Here is a 16211-nt window from a genome sequence, read left to right on the forward strand (position 1 = left end):
CCTCGAACTATTTTAGGATGATAAACTTCTGATCAATTTGAGGCTCAATGAATCGAGCATGAAAAATTTTTGGACCAAACCTAAACTGAGGCTGTAAGCCGTAAGTCTTACCTGGAATCTTGACAAGTCTTCTCTCTTCCAGAATCTGAGCCCTCCCACCCCGTTCTTCGCAAGCAGCGATCCCTGGAGCTCGGAGCCAGGCCTCCTCAGCACCGCCCCCCCAGAGCCTCCAAGTGGACCAAGGTCAAGAGAGCCTTTCTGACGTCTGCGTCAGCTTCTGTCCCGTCCAGCCCTAACAGGCATTCTGCGTTCTTCACTGATGCAGGTTAGTGGCTTTTTTGACCTCCATTAGGTCTTTTTCACTAGAAAACTTCGCGGTCTTCCTAAAAGTCATATAGACATAGTCATAAGTGACGCCTAAGTGCCTAACTAGATTACTGTCAGCGACTTGGTCTTCATCGTTAGCTTTGCTTTGAAATTCGTCTAGAAGTCCGTCAAGCAGAACTTGAAATATTTTAGTAGTGATAGAAGTTAGTGCATTTATTAAATCTGTGTTATATTGTGCATACAATGTATTAAAATAGACTTTGCTGTCATAAGACTGACCAAATATTTCAGTGGCAAGTTACAAATAGCCAACATTCAAATAGGATCCGCTATTACTCAAAATGCTCATAACTATGCCGATTTTAACGCTCGCCTATGGCACGAATTTGCAGTGAATATAACTCTTTGTGCGGGAGCTCGGACAATTTTGACATTTTCCATGATCACTATAATAAATTTAAGCGCAATGTAAATGCCTCCTATAAATTAAATTTTGCACAAAATTGACCAATTTGAATAGTACCTTGTCATTTGCCTCTATCGATTCTTCTTCTTTTTTTTTATTATTATTTTTGTTATGCATAGTTTGGTTTAGTTTAATTTAAGTTATTTTTAATTTGAACGTTGTGCGCACCTGTAATTAACATATTTACGCAGGACTTATTACAATTATAAACTTATATATGTGAAAGTATTTGTAAATAAGTTGTTGGTGTGCCTAAATAAATAAATAAAATAAAATAAAATTTTAAAGCCCAACTTATTCCCTCACCATCCCAATTTACGATGGAACTACCACAATATTTGTTATGCTCACAGTTTATTGCCGAAACCACTGCCAAGACTCATTGTCGTCAGTTACTTGTAAATATAGTCAGCAATTTTGTAGCAATATTATGCTTCATTGAGATGAGTTATGTTTATAGTGAAGGAACATGTACATATCTAAGCTCTTCTCTATCTTTGTCTTCAAATATTGACGACTTAATATAGTATTAGGACCACATCATTTATCATCATCATCACCTTCTGCCTTTTTATCGTCCCACTGCTGGGCACACCGCATAAGCCTCCTCTCACACAGAGAAGGTTTGAGCGTTAATCACCACTATTGCTCATTACGGGTTCGTGATTTGAAACTTTATAGTCCAGGTTTCCTCGAGATGTCTTCCTTCATTTGTAATCAGTCATTACTCATTGGTAACCAAGATATACTGACGTAAACACTTAGAAATATTTTATTGGAACTTGCCTGACCTGGAATCCAACCCTTATATTTGAGAAGTTGGTGCTTTACCCGTTAGGCCATCATGACTTTTTTTAGTACCGCCATTATATACGGGCAATATAAATAGACCACAATACCTATCTATCGTATTAGTAAGTTATTTTAGTAATACTGCTCATACATTAGCAGATCTGTCGATATTATTGCTCTGGATCGCGTCACGACCGTCCCTGACATATATTTGTTTCACACGATTGAGTTTTTGCGGTAAATCGTTCGTGAGAATATTGGTTTTGGCAGAGTAAAACTGTTTTTATGACCCTTAAGTTAGTTGATTGGTTTTAATAGTCTTAACATATAATTTTTTGTAGATGCTTTAAAATAAAAAAAAATCCACTGTGTTGAAGTAATAGATATCTATTGCGATAAACCGTGTAGGTACCTACTTCTAGTTCCCGCCAAATTTTTTCATCACGAATCCTTGCACAATTCGTTGCGCAAAAATCAATGGTGGTTTTACCCTTGCCTGAGGAAATTCGAATATAAAGAATGTTTCCAATCCTACATTGAAATAAATTTGCAAATCGATCCAGTAGTTTCTGAGACCAGCGCGTTCAAACAAAGAAACTCTTCAGACCTATAATATTAGTATTATATAGACATTTATATAGATACACGTTGTATGACGTAAATAATCCTGTGTAAACTAAAATAATGTTTAGTAAATAGTTCCAACTGAACGGTAAACTATAATCTTTCAGAGGAAGCACGTTTTAAATAATTTCCAAATGTTCCCAGGAAATGATTGGCTAAACAGTTGCTCTCATCACAAGCCAACGAGGAAATCTTTGTGTTTACGAAAGGAAATTAAAGCTGTATTTACATGTTTATGTATCAGTTTGTTAGGACATGTGTTGGCTTAAATAATGTAGGTAATATTATATATAAGTTCAAGAACGAGTGTACATATTCTTTCAGAAAGATCGGTAACGCAGAAGAGACGCCCCGAATGCTACTCAGTAGCTGTGATTTTTAATTTCACGTCAGAGGCCGCTAGGTGGATTTGAGAAAACTCTGACACTAGGACTTATTAGGTGATTAAACCTGCAGCTCACTCGAAAATATGATGAAGAAAGAACAAAAGGAAGACATCAATTTGACTCGAATCTAGGCAGAAATCAGAAAGTAAAGAAAAATGCAAATTGCAAAGTGATCTTACTTCCATTAGTCCAAGGAGATAAGACGGACAAACATTTTATTCTGTTAGTATAATCAGAAATTCTTGGCACTTTTCCTTCATTTTTGTGGCTGCCTAAGCGCCATACTAAAATCCTACTTACATTTGACATTTACGAGGTTCACAGGAAGATGTAAACTATCCGATATCTCTTACAACTGCTGGCGGAAATCTATTTCTAAATATCTATTAAAATATGATTAGTGAATTCGAATTATTTATGTTATAACGAGCCATCACCTGGGTGTTGGGAAATTGTTGACTAACGCTAAGAAAAAAGCTTTAATACCTTCTAATAGTATCTAGCTGGCTATCAAAAATTCACACATGTTAGTCTTTTGTAATGAAAAGCTCACATTAAGTTTAGGATTCTAAGTCAAAATTATGGCATACTTTTATCGCACCCTAATCCGTAGGTAGTAGTCCCTATCCGTTAAGCATCAAAAAACTCAATTACATACCACAAACAGTCCTTTTATTAAGAGTTATAACAGACAGCAACACTGACATCACATCCCACCACCGCAATACCATAAACAAACAACCACTCCAGTTTTTGAGATCATCACCCACAAACATACAAACAGAATCAAAGTATTCACGCATTAACACTTGGAAGGTAGCCAGACAGACAGCAATTAAAAAGGCAAAGGGCGTTCACCTTTTCTACTAAAAAACCATCATGGCGAATTAAACCCATAATTATGTCATACACGATATGATCAAAGAAATAAGAACTACGTCAGGAAAAGAAGATATTATTTCGGAGATTTTAACGATAAATAAATGACATGAAAATCCATCTATACTAATATTATAAAGAGGAAAACTTTGTTTGTTTGTTTGGTTGTATTGGATAAACTCAAAAACGGCTGGACCGATTTTAAATATTCTTTCACCATTAGAAAGCTATATTATCTGCGAGTAACATAGGCTATATTTTATCCCGGTGCGGGCAGTAGCACCCACGGGATGCGGGTGAAACCGCGGGAAAACGGCTAGTTTGATAAAAAATCACGCAAGGGAAGTGATGAAATTGATCTAAAGTTACATGTATTATAAATACTTATCATTGGATTGAATGGAAGAGACGGAGTATAAATAGCTAGACTAAATCTGTCAATCAGAAAGATTTAGAACTGTTTCTATAGCCAGATTTAGACGCAGTTACTATTCGTTTGTATTTAAGTAGATTTTTTTGGCGCAAGCCAAAAATCTAATTGATAAGTCTCACATAATTTTGATGAGAAAAAAGGAAAACCTATTGAAATCAGCATTTTAAAAGAGCTTTCCGATCTTCACCTCTTATTTTCACCGAGTGTTAAAGTAGGTGCAATTTTAACTAGATCATGCCTAGACACAACGTCTGCCAAAGATTTAAAACTGCTTAACTACCAGTTAAGACCAGTTAAAGAAACACAAATTATACCAAAGATAACATCTGATTTATTCAACTGACTTGCTTTATACTCCCCAAATCTTCTGACCCAAAATCAGAAATACGTTCCAAATTATACGAAAACCAATAAAAAACATAAATTTCATAAAACAACGCATTGCATCACCTAAATCCTGCATAATGCATACAGACTCATTGTCGATAGGATAAACATTGTAATGAGGAACGCCAATGAACGTTGTCTTAGGCTGTGTCCACAGAAAGGAAACTTTTAGCAGACTGAGCCGCAAGTGGCTCAGTAAAATTTGTGTTAGCTGCATACTCAGATCAATTTTTAGACTGACAACCTTAGAATAGGTTTAATACTGAGTTCAGTAAACTCACGGCACCACTAACAGACAATCGGCACACGTAAGGTTGCGTAACTAAGGAAAGTGACACCAAACTTTCAAACTGTGGACACTCCATTTCCAAATATATTGCCGCAAATTCTGTCGACCGCCGCAAACAGTTTGCCTGCTGCGGAACACAGCCTTAGCATTTCCACCACAAACTCTCGTTTCGCAAGTAGACTATTTTTAATGTTTGTATATCGAACCAGATTTAGGTTGAAGATTAAAATTTTATCCGGCTGTAAATTTGCTTCTGAAATAACTGTATTCATGTCAAGAGATAAAGAAGCTTTGATAGATCTGACAGATGATGAGTTGGAGAAAATAATGGCTTAACTAAATGCCGAATTAGAGCAAGGAGTGTATCTTTCAGTATATCCAATAACTCCTAACGAGAGCAATTTGTTGATATAGACCAAGCCTTAAACGCATAAGATGGACACTGTCGCAATGGGCTACATAATGATGAACCTATACCAAATGTGTCATTCTCTAATAGGAGTATTTTATTAGGTAAACAAACAACTAAATTCAAAACACGATCACTAAATCTTTATTTATCAACCTTATCCTTCTTAACAATTTCATTAGCATCAACAACTGCCAAATCTTGCTGTAACTTAGCCAATTTAGTCTTAAACGCTGAATCTATATCCTGAACTTTGTTTTCCGACAGCATTCTTCTAATCATATCCTTCATTTGCTTGACATCAGCCTCTTTCTCAGGTTTAGCTATCTTTTCAGGTTTTTCTAAAGTCTCTGTTTTCTTAACTTTATCTTTTCTAGGTATATCTAGGACTGTCGCATTATTTTGTTTGATGTAATCTTTTATTTCTTGTGTGAATGTATTGTTGGTGTATACACAAACTCTGACATTTTCAACTATAGTGAAGGCTTCGTCTTCAATATTTCTGATAACTTCTATGAGGCAAGCTTCGTGCATTGCTCCGTGTGCCATCAGTTTTGTTAGGCTAACAACACCTTCGATTAGTTTGCTTGTCACGTCCATCATTGCTGCTTTTATTATTGGTGACTGAAACAGAAAGATTTCATTATAGTCTACTATTGTCTCTGAATTTAAACTTAATTGCTTGTAAATATGTAATACTATTTATTTTTATAAAAGTAACACCAATTTAGATACAAGTAATTCATTAACATAAAAACATCGAACAACCACTCTATCATTGCCTTCCTACGTCTTCCACTAAAATCCATCTTACTATAAAATTTCCTAACATTTATTTTTCTTATAAAAATGTATCAAATAAAACTATAAAATTATATCAGAAATCAGGCACTGAAAGCTTCATAGCTGAATATTCTCGTAAACCATTCGACCGTCGCATTTTGTTAAAATATTTGCTTGAACAGCGGAAATGAATCATTTTCCGTGGGTATTACAAATCTTTTGGAGTTCCGACCTGAGGTTAGAATTACTTTAATTTGTACAGTAATATCCGTTTCCTGATGGTGTTTATGAGGTATATAAAAAGTAAGAGTATCATCTGTAAAATTATCTGTACTTAGTGTAATGTTTTCAACGTTAAAGCGTGTTTTGTCCGTTTTCGCTATACCAACAGCGATTTTGCCAAAAATATTTGTGTCATGGACTGATTTTAAACAAAGCTTCACATTCCTTTATTACGACTTCTTAAGAAGTACACGTATCTCTACATGTTGTGTTATTCAATGTAATACGTTTGATCTTAGTAATTTTGGATTTTACATGGGAAGAGATGATTCGCAATATTATTATTATTAGAAAATGATTTGATGCCAATTCTGAAAGATTTTTTCCTGATTGTTATGGTATTGGATTGCGAGTGAATAAATAATACCGTCAGTTCAAGTAAATCTTCATCAAGAGAGCTTTTAGCGAAAACAAATTTTAATCCTAACATATGCAAAAATCAATGAAAAAAATATAAACTATTTGTAGAATTATCACCAGACGTCATCATAGTTCCCATCAAAATCAGAATCACTTCAAAACTGTGCCACGGTCTACCCTACACGAATCATTAAAGACACATAATTAATACTAAAGCACTATTACACGGTCCCATGAAACCCTACACTTCGTTAAAAGCCATTAATCCTCCCACCTTGGATATGACGCACTTGATGACCTTCTTCAGCGTATCATGGTCATGTCCACAGACTTTCAGAAGACTGTAAACCTCGTTCTTTTGCTCGTATATCTGAAAATTTTATTTTCTGTTATGCACCTGGTACTGGCTTTGATGTTGGGTAACTTAATCTAGGCTATTGATACGGGGAGTACTGAGTTTTTGGGTTTTTTGATGGTGGATTAAATTTATTTTTAGTTGTTGTCGTTGTCGTTTTAAATGATTCATATTGAGACGGTAATGATTTAGGAGTTTTACGATTGCTTTGAACTTGGTAATGATTGTAGATATTCTAAAACCCCCATAGTTTTCTGTCGTGGACAACATATAATCATATAACATATCATGACATGTCTTTATTACCACTGTTCAGAGCATTACAGTGAGTTAGATCGTCATACACAGCTCTTTCGTATAAATATTCTACGACTTTCCTTCGCCCCGGTAGGCCCCTACATTTTTTTAGTTCTAAACTATGCTAACACAGCTATCATCGTCCGCCAACTCCTGATGCCAGAGAACAAGCAGACAATCCACTGTTGTTATTCCTAAATTCTTAGAAATACTGTCCAGATTCCAGTTCAAATTATTTGCGTGGAAACCGCGGCGTTCACGAACACCATCCATCAATGTTGTTTATGAATGAAGGAGAAATATTTTGTTTGCAATAAAGGCAATTCTCGCTACGCAAATGCTAGCTTTTACAAAAATATATACAAAGGAAATACCACATTCCTGAACGTGTATGCAGAATTTTCCAAAATCATTTCAATATGTAGATAGGTAATTGGATATAAGCCAATTTGATTGCAGACTACGGGTGAATTGATTTCAATGTTCCAGAACTGATAATGGAATGTTAGAGATTGCTTTAATTTTGATTTCTTCACTGAGGATGTCTTTCATGTTTTAATCATCGCGAAATGAAGAGATTTAGATACAGTTTACATTTAAAAATTGTAGCTGGTAAAAGCTTTCGATCATCGAGATATCTGGAAATAGAACAACTGGCTAGTTTGGCTAGACAGAGAGCATTAACAAAAAGTCTTTTCGAAAAATAAAAAACTTCTTGTGGCTTATAAAATAAAACCAGATCTAAAGTGAAAACGTAATGGATGATGCACAGGTCCCAAGATAGTCTCCTTTCTAACATACTTAACATGATGAAGATGGCAGACACATCAAACTCAAATTATTCATTAAATTCTGTCTAGAACGTCAAAACTTTTTCTCCCCTTGCCCTTTTTTCTTGGTCTACATCTTACCGGTTTAATACCCGTCCTGATCATGTTCTTAAGAGCCAGCACACTATGTACTGCCTGCGCTGGGTCATGGCCTATCAGGGCGTAACCACAGACCACCATCTGATGAAGAGCCTTCTCTGCTAACGCTGAGGTCTCGTTCTGTTTCTTCTGGAGACAGGTCTCTAACTGGATGAAGAAGCAAAAGCGATTTTAAAGAGAAGTTTTGTTATGTAGCCTTTTGGTATACGTCAACCACCTAGAGGTTAAAATAATTGTGAAAGATGTATAATGAAGTTTGTAGGCTGGTGAAGTCAGCAAAAAAATCCGTCATCATCAAGTTTCCTGCAAACCCTATATTTCTCAAAAAGGGATAACAGGATGTCATCATCATTATCATGTAAAACACTAAGATAATGTAATACTGATCTTGTTAATATTATTACTGGACTCAATAAGATCTCCCAGTAAACTATCGGAGATTTATTTACTTACGTGATGTCCAAGATTTAAGACCAATTCAAACTTATACCTCTTTTTCTCCATGACCCTTGATAACGTCCAGCATATCCTGAAGTTCTGTCAGTCTGTCCTGAATGTGCAGAGTCCCATTCTTCAGTAACAGCTTGATCTTCGTCAGTACCATATCCACGGACCTGGTTAACAATTTCAATATACTTGATCATTTATTTGTAATATTTAAACCATCTGGTCAAATATATATTTTTTAATTTATCTTGAAAAGTTAAACAGGATAAATCATTTGAACTTTTAGATATCATTGTTCACGTCTCTCTTCTGCTGCGTTCAAACCAAGCTGAATGTCAGCCGCCGATTGTCAGCGTCTAGGCATATTACGCATAACGTATCATCGGATGTGAACGAATGAAAAAAATAATGTGTATGGAAATACAATAAACCCATAACGTTCGCTCACTGCTGAAAGTCAGCTTCGTTCGAACACATCCTTCAAGATTAAGCTATTTCCTTCTTTTGCTTAGTTCAAAATCTGTGTGTTCAATAAAAACTTACTTCTGTAGGTCCACCTGGAACTTCCTCTCGAGGGATTGTAGAAGATCTTCGCTCAACTTCTGCGTTATTTCATCTTCTATTACCTTATCCACTTCTTCTTTCCCAATATCTTTGGCATCTGTTAACTTTTTACATATATTTATATAACTTATCGAGTTAAATTTTTACTGTTTTTAATATATAATTTTATTATTCATGTATGTGTTTAGGTTTATTTTACTTTTGTTAACTGCAGAGAGCCATAGTCTATCTCTGATCTATTAGGTCCCGAAGTAAACAGTCTTATTTCGGAATACAATATTACAAGCTATATGCATATTATAAACCTTTACAGTATTCCAGCTAACCATTAACCACGATTCAATTATGCTCCAACAAATCATAATTTGCCTAGCCTTTTCCTAACTATGTATGTTGGAGTCGGCTCAGTGTAAATGGAAGCAGCTAAATACCAACGTAGTGGAATGGAGCGACTGCCTATCCATCCTCCTCAACACAGTTACCAGGGCAACCCGATACCCCCTAAAATCTGTTCTAGCACAAATACAGCTCAAAATACTAAAAATAAAACTCACCAAAACCAAAGAAAAGCAGGCATAAACGAGAACCACAATCATGACATCCTTCATGGTCGAACCAAACAGTCTACAGAAAATCTTTCAAAAGAGCGGTAGGTCACAAATAAATCTTGTATAATCGAATATAATAGTTTACGATGAAAAGTCGTAAAGTTTATCGATATACAAATGTGAATAGGCTATTTTTTTCGCAAGCAAACATTCGGTTGATGGATTTATTTAACTATTTGTGTTTGGGAGTACCTACTTTCGATATAACACTACAGTTTAAAAAATGATCTAAAAGTTTTAGTTATTGTATTTGCAAATGTAGGTGTAAAAGGTAATTACTGTTCTTCCGCAAGTCATACCTAATTAAATGTAGATACCGTGAGCCAATAAAAACACAGAAATAATAAAACTTCATAAAATACAATAAAGTTGCGTGTAATCATCGTAGAAAATACGAACAAAATTGACAATAAAAATTTTGACAACCGAATCGAGACCCCCTTCGGGAAGTCTGTTAAAGACGTGCAACAATTTACTTAATATAAAGAAAATACACCACTATGTCAAAACTCTGGTCTTTCTGCAAGCCCGACTCTTGCTGCACTTGCACGGAACCCTGTCACTCCTCTCTGACGCCATGTGACCTGGTCTTTCCTAGAAGTAGTAACAATAAGTCTTATAAGTCTTTATTTAATAATGTCCTTCTTTTAGGTCATGTGGGTCAAATATAGGATTTTACTAAGTCATCTTACTAAGTAGTCAGATGTTCCAAATTTTTTCTCCCTCAATGATCCTAGATCGTAAAAGATAGAGAAGAAGAATAGATTGATAATAATATAAAGAAAGGATGAAAAGTAGCTTTTATGTAATGTCATTCATATAGGCAATATTATTGCTAAGTTTCACTTTTGGTTTTTTTGCGTGAGAGGAACAAAGATGCAGACATACAAACTTAATCGTTTATAATATACTTACTAGAATTAATATCTATAGGTAGTTTATCAGTAAACTTACTTCTCGGCAACAAACAGCACGACACAAATCTTTGCTGTCGACAGTTTCCAAAAACCGATAGAACTGAAAATAAAATTGCTGTTATTTTTCACCACCCGTTTACGACTCTTACCTACATACAACAGGCAGAAACGTGTCCTGTTGGCTAAATGCTCTGAAGCCTACATAGAGCATTTAGCCAACAGGACACGTTTCTGCCGTGCAATTCTCTAAACCGATTCTCTGCTCAACCCCGCAGGTCATACTCGTATTAGGTATCCGTCAATTCAAATACTGTGCAAGGCATATTATAGTACACAAGCATTTGCGCAGACAGAGGTGCACTCTCTATTCCTTCACTCTCTTAGCCCGATGGGACAGTAAACCAACACGATCGGAGAGAGATCAGGCGCAGGACCGACATTAACGTGCTCTCCGAATCACCAACTTCTAGACTACGGGCTGCTTTTGTGAAAGTTGCGACTGGCTGGTAGTTCTAAAACCCACAAAGCGATTTCGGTCCACCCCGGGAATCGAACCCGAAACTTTGTGCACAGCAGTTGCGCTTGCGACCACTAGACCATCGAGGCAGTCAATCGCCTTTATACATACTCTAATTACTGTTCCTATGGAAACATGGTTTACCTGCAGCTTCCCTTCATACAAAGCTTCTATAGACAGGCACACTATCCTGTCAATAGTATCTGAAGCCACTTTACCAACCCTGAAAAGACCGCATTATTGGTTAAAATATTTTTTTCTCGTAATCGGTCCAACTGGATTATTTATATGGTTTCTAGGATATGAGTACTAGCTGTTCCCTACGGTGTCATTCAGGTACCGGGAGAGTCACTTCTCACAACCGTAAAAGTAATTCAGTTAATTCAGTTAGTAATTCAATTGAAGGCAGACAAAACGAATCACTTTCGCATTTTGAAGATTAAGTGCTACAGATAGAAGAGTGTGGAAGAAGAAAATATGCTGCACTAACCCCTAGTAAAATTGGAATAAGGGCAGGAGAATGATGATGATGATGATGAATGATAAAGTACTTACTTTACCAGTATATTGTACATATCACATATACAGCACAATGCTGTGTTCTTGTCATGTATTGGTGGTTTTATTTCTATTTTTAGACAGGATCCTCCCTGAGGCTCCACATTCTGGGGCGTATTACCGAGAGGTACATACTGTAGAAAAGATGCAATCAGAACGAATAATAATATAGCAATAAGAGTAGACAAAAAATAATCAGCCTGCCTTTTCACAATTACTGTGTTGTTAACAGAACGACTGTTCGCTGTGATAACCCTTGGTAAGACGGGTTGTCAGACTTTCGGTTTCTGACTAACAATTGTTCAAGTAACACCAACACACAAAACAAATAGAAATACAAAATGGTAGAATAGTGTTTTTTATATCTTAAACTCATTGTCAAAAACCCGAAGATAATTTGAGGGTGTCCATAGAGTTTCTTGCCGGTTCTGCTCCATGGGTGTTCTTTTTGGAACAGTGCAACTAGTGTGCCGTTTTATAAGACCAAAGGCCTATTTGAAATAAAAATATGAGCAACAAATAAACTTACCAGTATGAATATGGTGATAGCAAGAAACAGGACTAATTTTGTTATGCATTGCACTGGACAGTTGCGTGCTGAAAATATATGTATTATCGTTTGAAAACCTTCACTTTATGAGAACATAGTAATTATTTTCAATAAAAGGTGTAGGAAAACGTCTCAAGGAAACCTGGACTATAAATACTGAAATTCATTGTTTCCAACCCGCATTGAGCAAGCGTGATGGTCAACGCTCAATCCTTCTCTGTGTGAGAGGAGGCCTGAGCCCAGCAGTGGGACGATAAAAAGGCTCTTGATGATGATGTTTCGGGGCAAGTTGTTATAATTTGCTCTCCGATTCAGGAGTGTATGAATCACCAATTTCTAGACTTTAGGTTATTTTAATGGCAAGACACTGCAAAAGGTGCAGTTTCTATCAAGTTACCGCATGACATGTAACAATTTATCTCTAGGGGTATTTTTTTGAAAATCACTCCTACCCTTTTTGTAGGCCTTTTGATCAAAATGATTTACCTCCAGAAATGGGACATGTTCGTGATGAACTTCTTCTCCGTGCTGAACAAGAGTTAGAACAACTCATTGCACAGACTTACTGATGTAAAATTTGGAATTTTACTTGCTTTCATATTTTGCAATGGATTTTTATTCGATTCTTCCCATTCTTTTCATTAAATGAACTAGTTACACAAAAATTTTGAAGAGCTAAAATTAAGATACTATGCAATTTTTGTCAAATTTCTTGATCTTGACAGCACATTTCAGGCTTGTGACGTTTTTCTGCAGTTTTTTGATGTCATAATACTCTTTTTAAGCGTGGAGGTTGTAATGTGAATGAATTATTTTGGCTATAAAAAATAATATTCTTGGGCTCCTACTATTCCAACCAAACCCTTTCCATTACCGGGATACTACGCGTTCGGTAATGCGCCACCGGTAAATTGGTGGACATATATATACCACATACTTGCATTTTTTTTGTGAACACCCTTATTGCATCTATAGCTAAAGCACAAAATTCTCTACTAGTCTGCTACAACATAAGCTATGACCTGGGAATCTAAGAAAAAGTTACTTCTCTAAGCAACGTGCCCAGCTTTCGACCTCATCATGGCTTGCCACTAGATCAGATAGTAATCACATTACTACACTACTAATTATCTACAATAGTAAAAAACGTCATCCAGTAAAATGCTTTATTCTCCTCCTTTTTGCTTTTTCTCATCTGCTCTCTCATCAGCTGTCGGACAGCCTCGAATACAAATTTTTCCTTGTTCAACACATTTTGAACAATTTATTGAATCATGAGACGTCTGCGATTCAGGATCCTGGACTTTACGGACTACCTTTGGTTCTTTAGAACATGTCTGATCATCAGAATGGACGGACTTTTTGGAAGTTGTGGGACTAGGTTTGGATGAACCTATACTCAATGGCTTTGTAGCTGTAGAATTATCATAGGGGGAGGGTGCTGCTGTCATTATCTGGGGGGCTTCTGATGCCATATCCTGAGCAGGAGACGGTGGCGGAAGATCGTATGGTTTGTTCACAGGAAAAGGTGGCCTTGTTTTGAAAGAAGTCGACGGTGTTACATGGGTTGGATCTGGTGTTGGATTCTCTTGGTCTGGTGGCTTTTCCTGCTGAGGTGGCTTAGGCAGGATTTGCACCGGCTGCGTAGATGTTGATAACCTTGAGGCTATATCTTTTATTTTGCTAGCTATCTCGTCGCCATACTGTTTAGCTACTTCGGATACAGAAGCATCGAGCGCACTTCTTTGGTTCTCTTCAGTCTTCTCTACCATTGTGAAGTCTTCGTTAGAATCGAAATTAGACCGGGAGTCCACCATCTGCAACAGACAATTCTTCTTCTGTTACTTTCTAACTATATAATATCTTAATTTATATTAACAATAGCTGTTCCCCGAGTTGTTACCCACGAAAGCCACAGAATTACTTTCGCACTTATATGTAAGGATAATTGTTGTTTTTTACTGATGAGTGATGTAAATAAGGCGAATAACTATGAAACTACATAATAAACTTTGATGATGTTTGATTAGAAAATAGAAGAAACTAATACGTACAGAATTACCTGCGCTTGTCGTCGGCAAGATGTGCGACATTGCAGCACTCTCGATGCTTTCTCAACTACCTCTTGAAACTGAAATAACATTGAACATATTATTCACTAGTTGTTTTCCGCGGTTTCACCCGAGTTCCGGGGAACTTCTTCCCGTACTCAGACAACCATAAACGTATCAACAGTGGTATAATTTTTCAAGTCAGTTCAGTGGTTTCGGCGCCTTTAGGGCACAAAAAAAACCTATTTATTATATTAACTAATCATTAAATCACGTCAAGTCAAATAATAATAACATTAAAATCAAGAAATTGTTTATAATTCACTTATTGCAAGTTCGTTAGTCAGAACTTCAGAAACAGTAACAGTTACAACTAATAGTTGAAATACTGAAATACAAAACAAGAGCGCTAAATACTGTCGATTTAGCTTCTCGCCTCAGTTGGATCTATTCCAAAAAACTGTTAATTTCTCATTCGTTCGATGTTTTTAACACTCACCTTTTTGGCCAAATTGTTGTAGTATTCAGATGCCGCGTCTACCGAAGCAGTGTACAGTTGAGTGGCTGGCCCGCATTTTCTGAAGACCAGAAATATTTGCTATATTATTAGTTTCTTTAGTACCTTTCACTTTGGAACATATTTTGAATTATCAAAGAAAGTATTCATGTTGAAAAGCCATAATTATTTTTGTGGTTCACTATTACGGCTTCGATTCATCTCCTGAGCTTTTTCCCAACTATGTTGGGAAAATATGTTGCTTCCAAAATTACAGCTTTGATTGCCTCACAAAATAAACTATTTAATATTCAGATGTTGTTAAAGACCGCCAATTAGTCTCACTTACTTGAGGAAGTCCTCAATAAGAGCGCAGGGGCAGGACTCGCAAACACAGCCTTCCCTCTGGGTCCCCGTAGGGGGTGCCTCGAGGGCACTCAGGCCGCTCACATCGCTGTAGGTGCTGGCCTGGCACCCCAGGCGGCAGTCCCCAGTCCATACCTGCCGGATTGCAGATGCAGTTGCGTAGTACCGACTGTTATCATGTGTCTGAAAGCCACATGTGAACATCGGAATACGTGGGGCTTAACATCCCCAAGTAGTTTACGTAAAATTACAAAAAAAATTACGAAGAAGTTATAGCGTCGAAAGATTAGTTCCTGTCAAATCTTCAGGTATAGTCAGAGTATTGAACTTAAAACTTTATCAAATGATTTCCATTCTCATATCAAAGGCTATAAAAAAGGAATCTGTCAATCGGAAACTTACGAGGCTATATATTATTATAATGAATATTGCGAGAAGAAAGTAGCCGATAACCATTTGCCTGGTTTCGGCTGCCACCTGGAACCAAAAATTGTAGTTTTTAATTACACATTACTAAATCCATATAGAAAGAATTCTCAAGTGCAATTCGCATACCTGTTGAATGATGCAACAGACCAAGTAAGAATGCGCGTTATCATTGAAAATCATAGCCTGATCTCCAGGAATGACTAATAAAATTATTCTGATATATTAGTTTGAATCACCGATCCGCATTGAGCAAAAATGATGATTAACGCTTAAACCCTCTCTGTATGAGAGGAGGCCTGAGCCCAAAAGTGGGACGTCCAAAAGAAGGCTAATAATGATTATTCTGTTCCACGCCTTCCCAATTACGGTCATTTTTGAAGATCTTAAAGATAAATTCTCGCATAAATTATATCAAATACTTACATGTTCCTGGTTTTGCCCTATTCTTTACAATTTACAGCACTTCATTGTATATATTTCAATAATCAGTGCTTTGAGGCACATGTTTGACAACGCGTTCGCTTGACGGATTTGACGTGACTGCTTGCTATAAACAACATGATTTTTATTTTCTATTTATCGATCTTTCTTTATCTGTGTAAGGTTAGTAGCTAAATAACACGGGTCTATCGATCATAAGGTCAAGCAACGCTTGGCGCAATCGGCCCGTGGATGACTGCCCAAACTGACCAACGAGTTTCTCCATGTTT

At 36.6% G+C, this 16211-nt stretch overlaps 4 protein-coding genes across 7 annotated transcripts in view; 1 reads left to right on the forward strand and 3 right to left on the reverse strand.

The window, feature by feature from the left end:
• Positions 1–16211, forward strand: part of LOC124634468 (PHD finger protein rhinoceros) — a 32808-nt gene that overhangs the window by 9191 nt on the left and 7406 nt on the right. For 2 of the 4 annotated variants that reach the window (XM_047170065.1, XM_047170066.1), the window contains exon 5: positions 143–325. The exons of the other annotated variants lie outside the window; for them this stretch is intronic. In XM_047170065.1, the coding sequence (XP_047026021.1) occupies positions 143–325 (183 nt within the window). The remainder of the gene's footprint in view (positions 1–142; positions 326–16211) is intronic. 4 annotated transcript variants of the gene reach the window in all.
• LOC124634471 lies at positions 5110–9617 on the reverse strand. The gene is made up of 6 exons (XM_047170070.1): positions 9564–9617; positions 8989–9113; positions 8489–8612; positions 7981–8145; positions 6692–6787; positions 5110–5616 (listed from the first exon to the last, which is right to left on the reverse strand). The coding sequence occupies exons 1-6, from the start codon at positions 9615–9617 to the stop codon at positions 5137–5139; spliced, it is 1044 nt and encodes a 347-aa protein (XP_047026026.1). The 3' UTR covers positions 5110–5136.
• Positions 10048–12768, reverse strand: LOC124634472. The gene is made up of 6 exons (XM_047170071.1): positions 12646–12768; positions 12139–12206; positions 11607–11743; positions 11196–11274; positions 10572–10634; positions 10048–10211 (listed from the first exon to the last, which is right to left on the reverse strand). The coding sequence occupies exons 1-6, from the start codon at positions 12710–12712 to the stop codon at positions 10116–10118; spliced, it is 510 nt and encodes a 169-aa protein (XP_047026027.1). The 5' UTR covers positions 12713–12768; the 3' UTR covers positions 10048–10115.
• LOC124634469 lies at positions 13306–15528 on the reverse strand. The gene is made up of 5 exons (XM_047170069.1): positions 15475–15528; positions 15056–15255; positions 14710–14788; positions 14222–14290; positions 13306–13976 (listed from the first exon to the last, which is right to left on the reverse strand). The coding sequence occupies exons 1-5, from the start codon at positions 15526–15528 to the stop codon at positions 13326–13328; spliced, it is 1053 nt and encodes a 350-aa protein (XP_047026025.1). The 3' UTR covers positions 13306–13325.

The sequence above is a fragment of the Helicoverpa zea genome, chromosome 11, assembly GCF_022581195.2.
Source record: "Helicoverpa zea isolate HzStark_Cry1AcR chromosome 11, ilHelZeax1.1, whole genome shotgun sequence".
Lineage (NCBI taxonomy): Eukaryota > Metazoa > Arthropoda > Insecta > Lepidoptera > Noctuidae > Helicoverpa > Helicoverpa zea.

Bases quoted from the DNA above. Each gene is read 5' to 3' on its own strand.
- LOC124634469 (XM_047170069.1), bottom strand. From the start codon at position 15,528: ATGGTTATCGGCTACTTTCTTCTCGCAATATTCATTATAATAATATAT. The intron at 15,256-15,474 runs GTAAGTTTCCGA...TGTGGCTTTCAG, and splicing joins TTATAATAATATATAGCCTC to ACACATGATAACAGTCGGTA. The intron at 14,789-15,055 runs GTAAGTGAGACT...TCTGGTCTTCAG, and splicing joins CTTATTGAGGACTTCCTCAA to AAAATGCGGGCCAGCCACTC.
- LOC124634471 (XM_047170070.1), bottom strand. From the start codon at position 9,617: ATGAAGGATGTCATGATTGTGGTTCTCGTTTATGCCTGCTTTTCTTTG. The intron at 6,788-7,980 runs GTAAGATGTAGA...TAAAATTTTCAG, and splicing joins TCAGGACGGGTATTAAACCG to ATATACGAGCAAAAGAACGA. The intron at 5,617-6,691 runs GTGGGAGGATTA...TTTCTGTTTCAG, and splicing joins TCAAGTGCGTCATATCCAAG to TCACCAATAATAAAAGCAGC.
- LOC124634472 (XM_047170071.1), bottom strand. From the start codon at position 12,712: ATGAGTTGTTCTAACTCTTGTTCAGCACGGAGAAGAAGTTCATCACGA. The intron at 12,207-12,645 runs GTAAATCATTTT...ATATATTTTCAG, and splicing joins AACATGTCCCATTTCTGGAG to CACGCAACTGTCCAGTGCAA. The intron at 11,275-11,606 runs GTAAGTACTTTA...CGGTCTTTTCAG, and splicing joins ATGTACAATATACTGGTAAA to GGTTGGTAAAGTGGCTTCAG.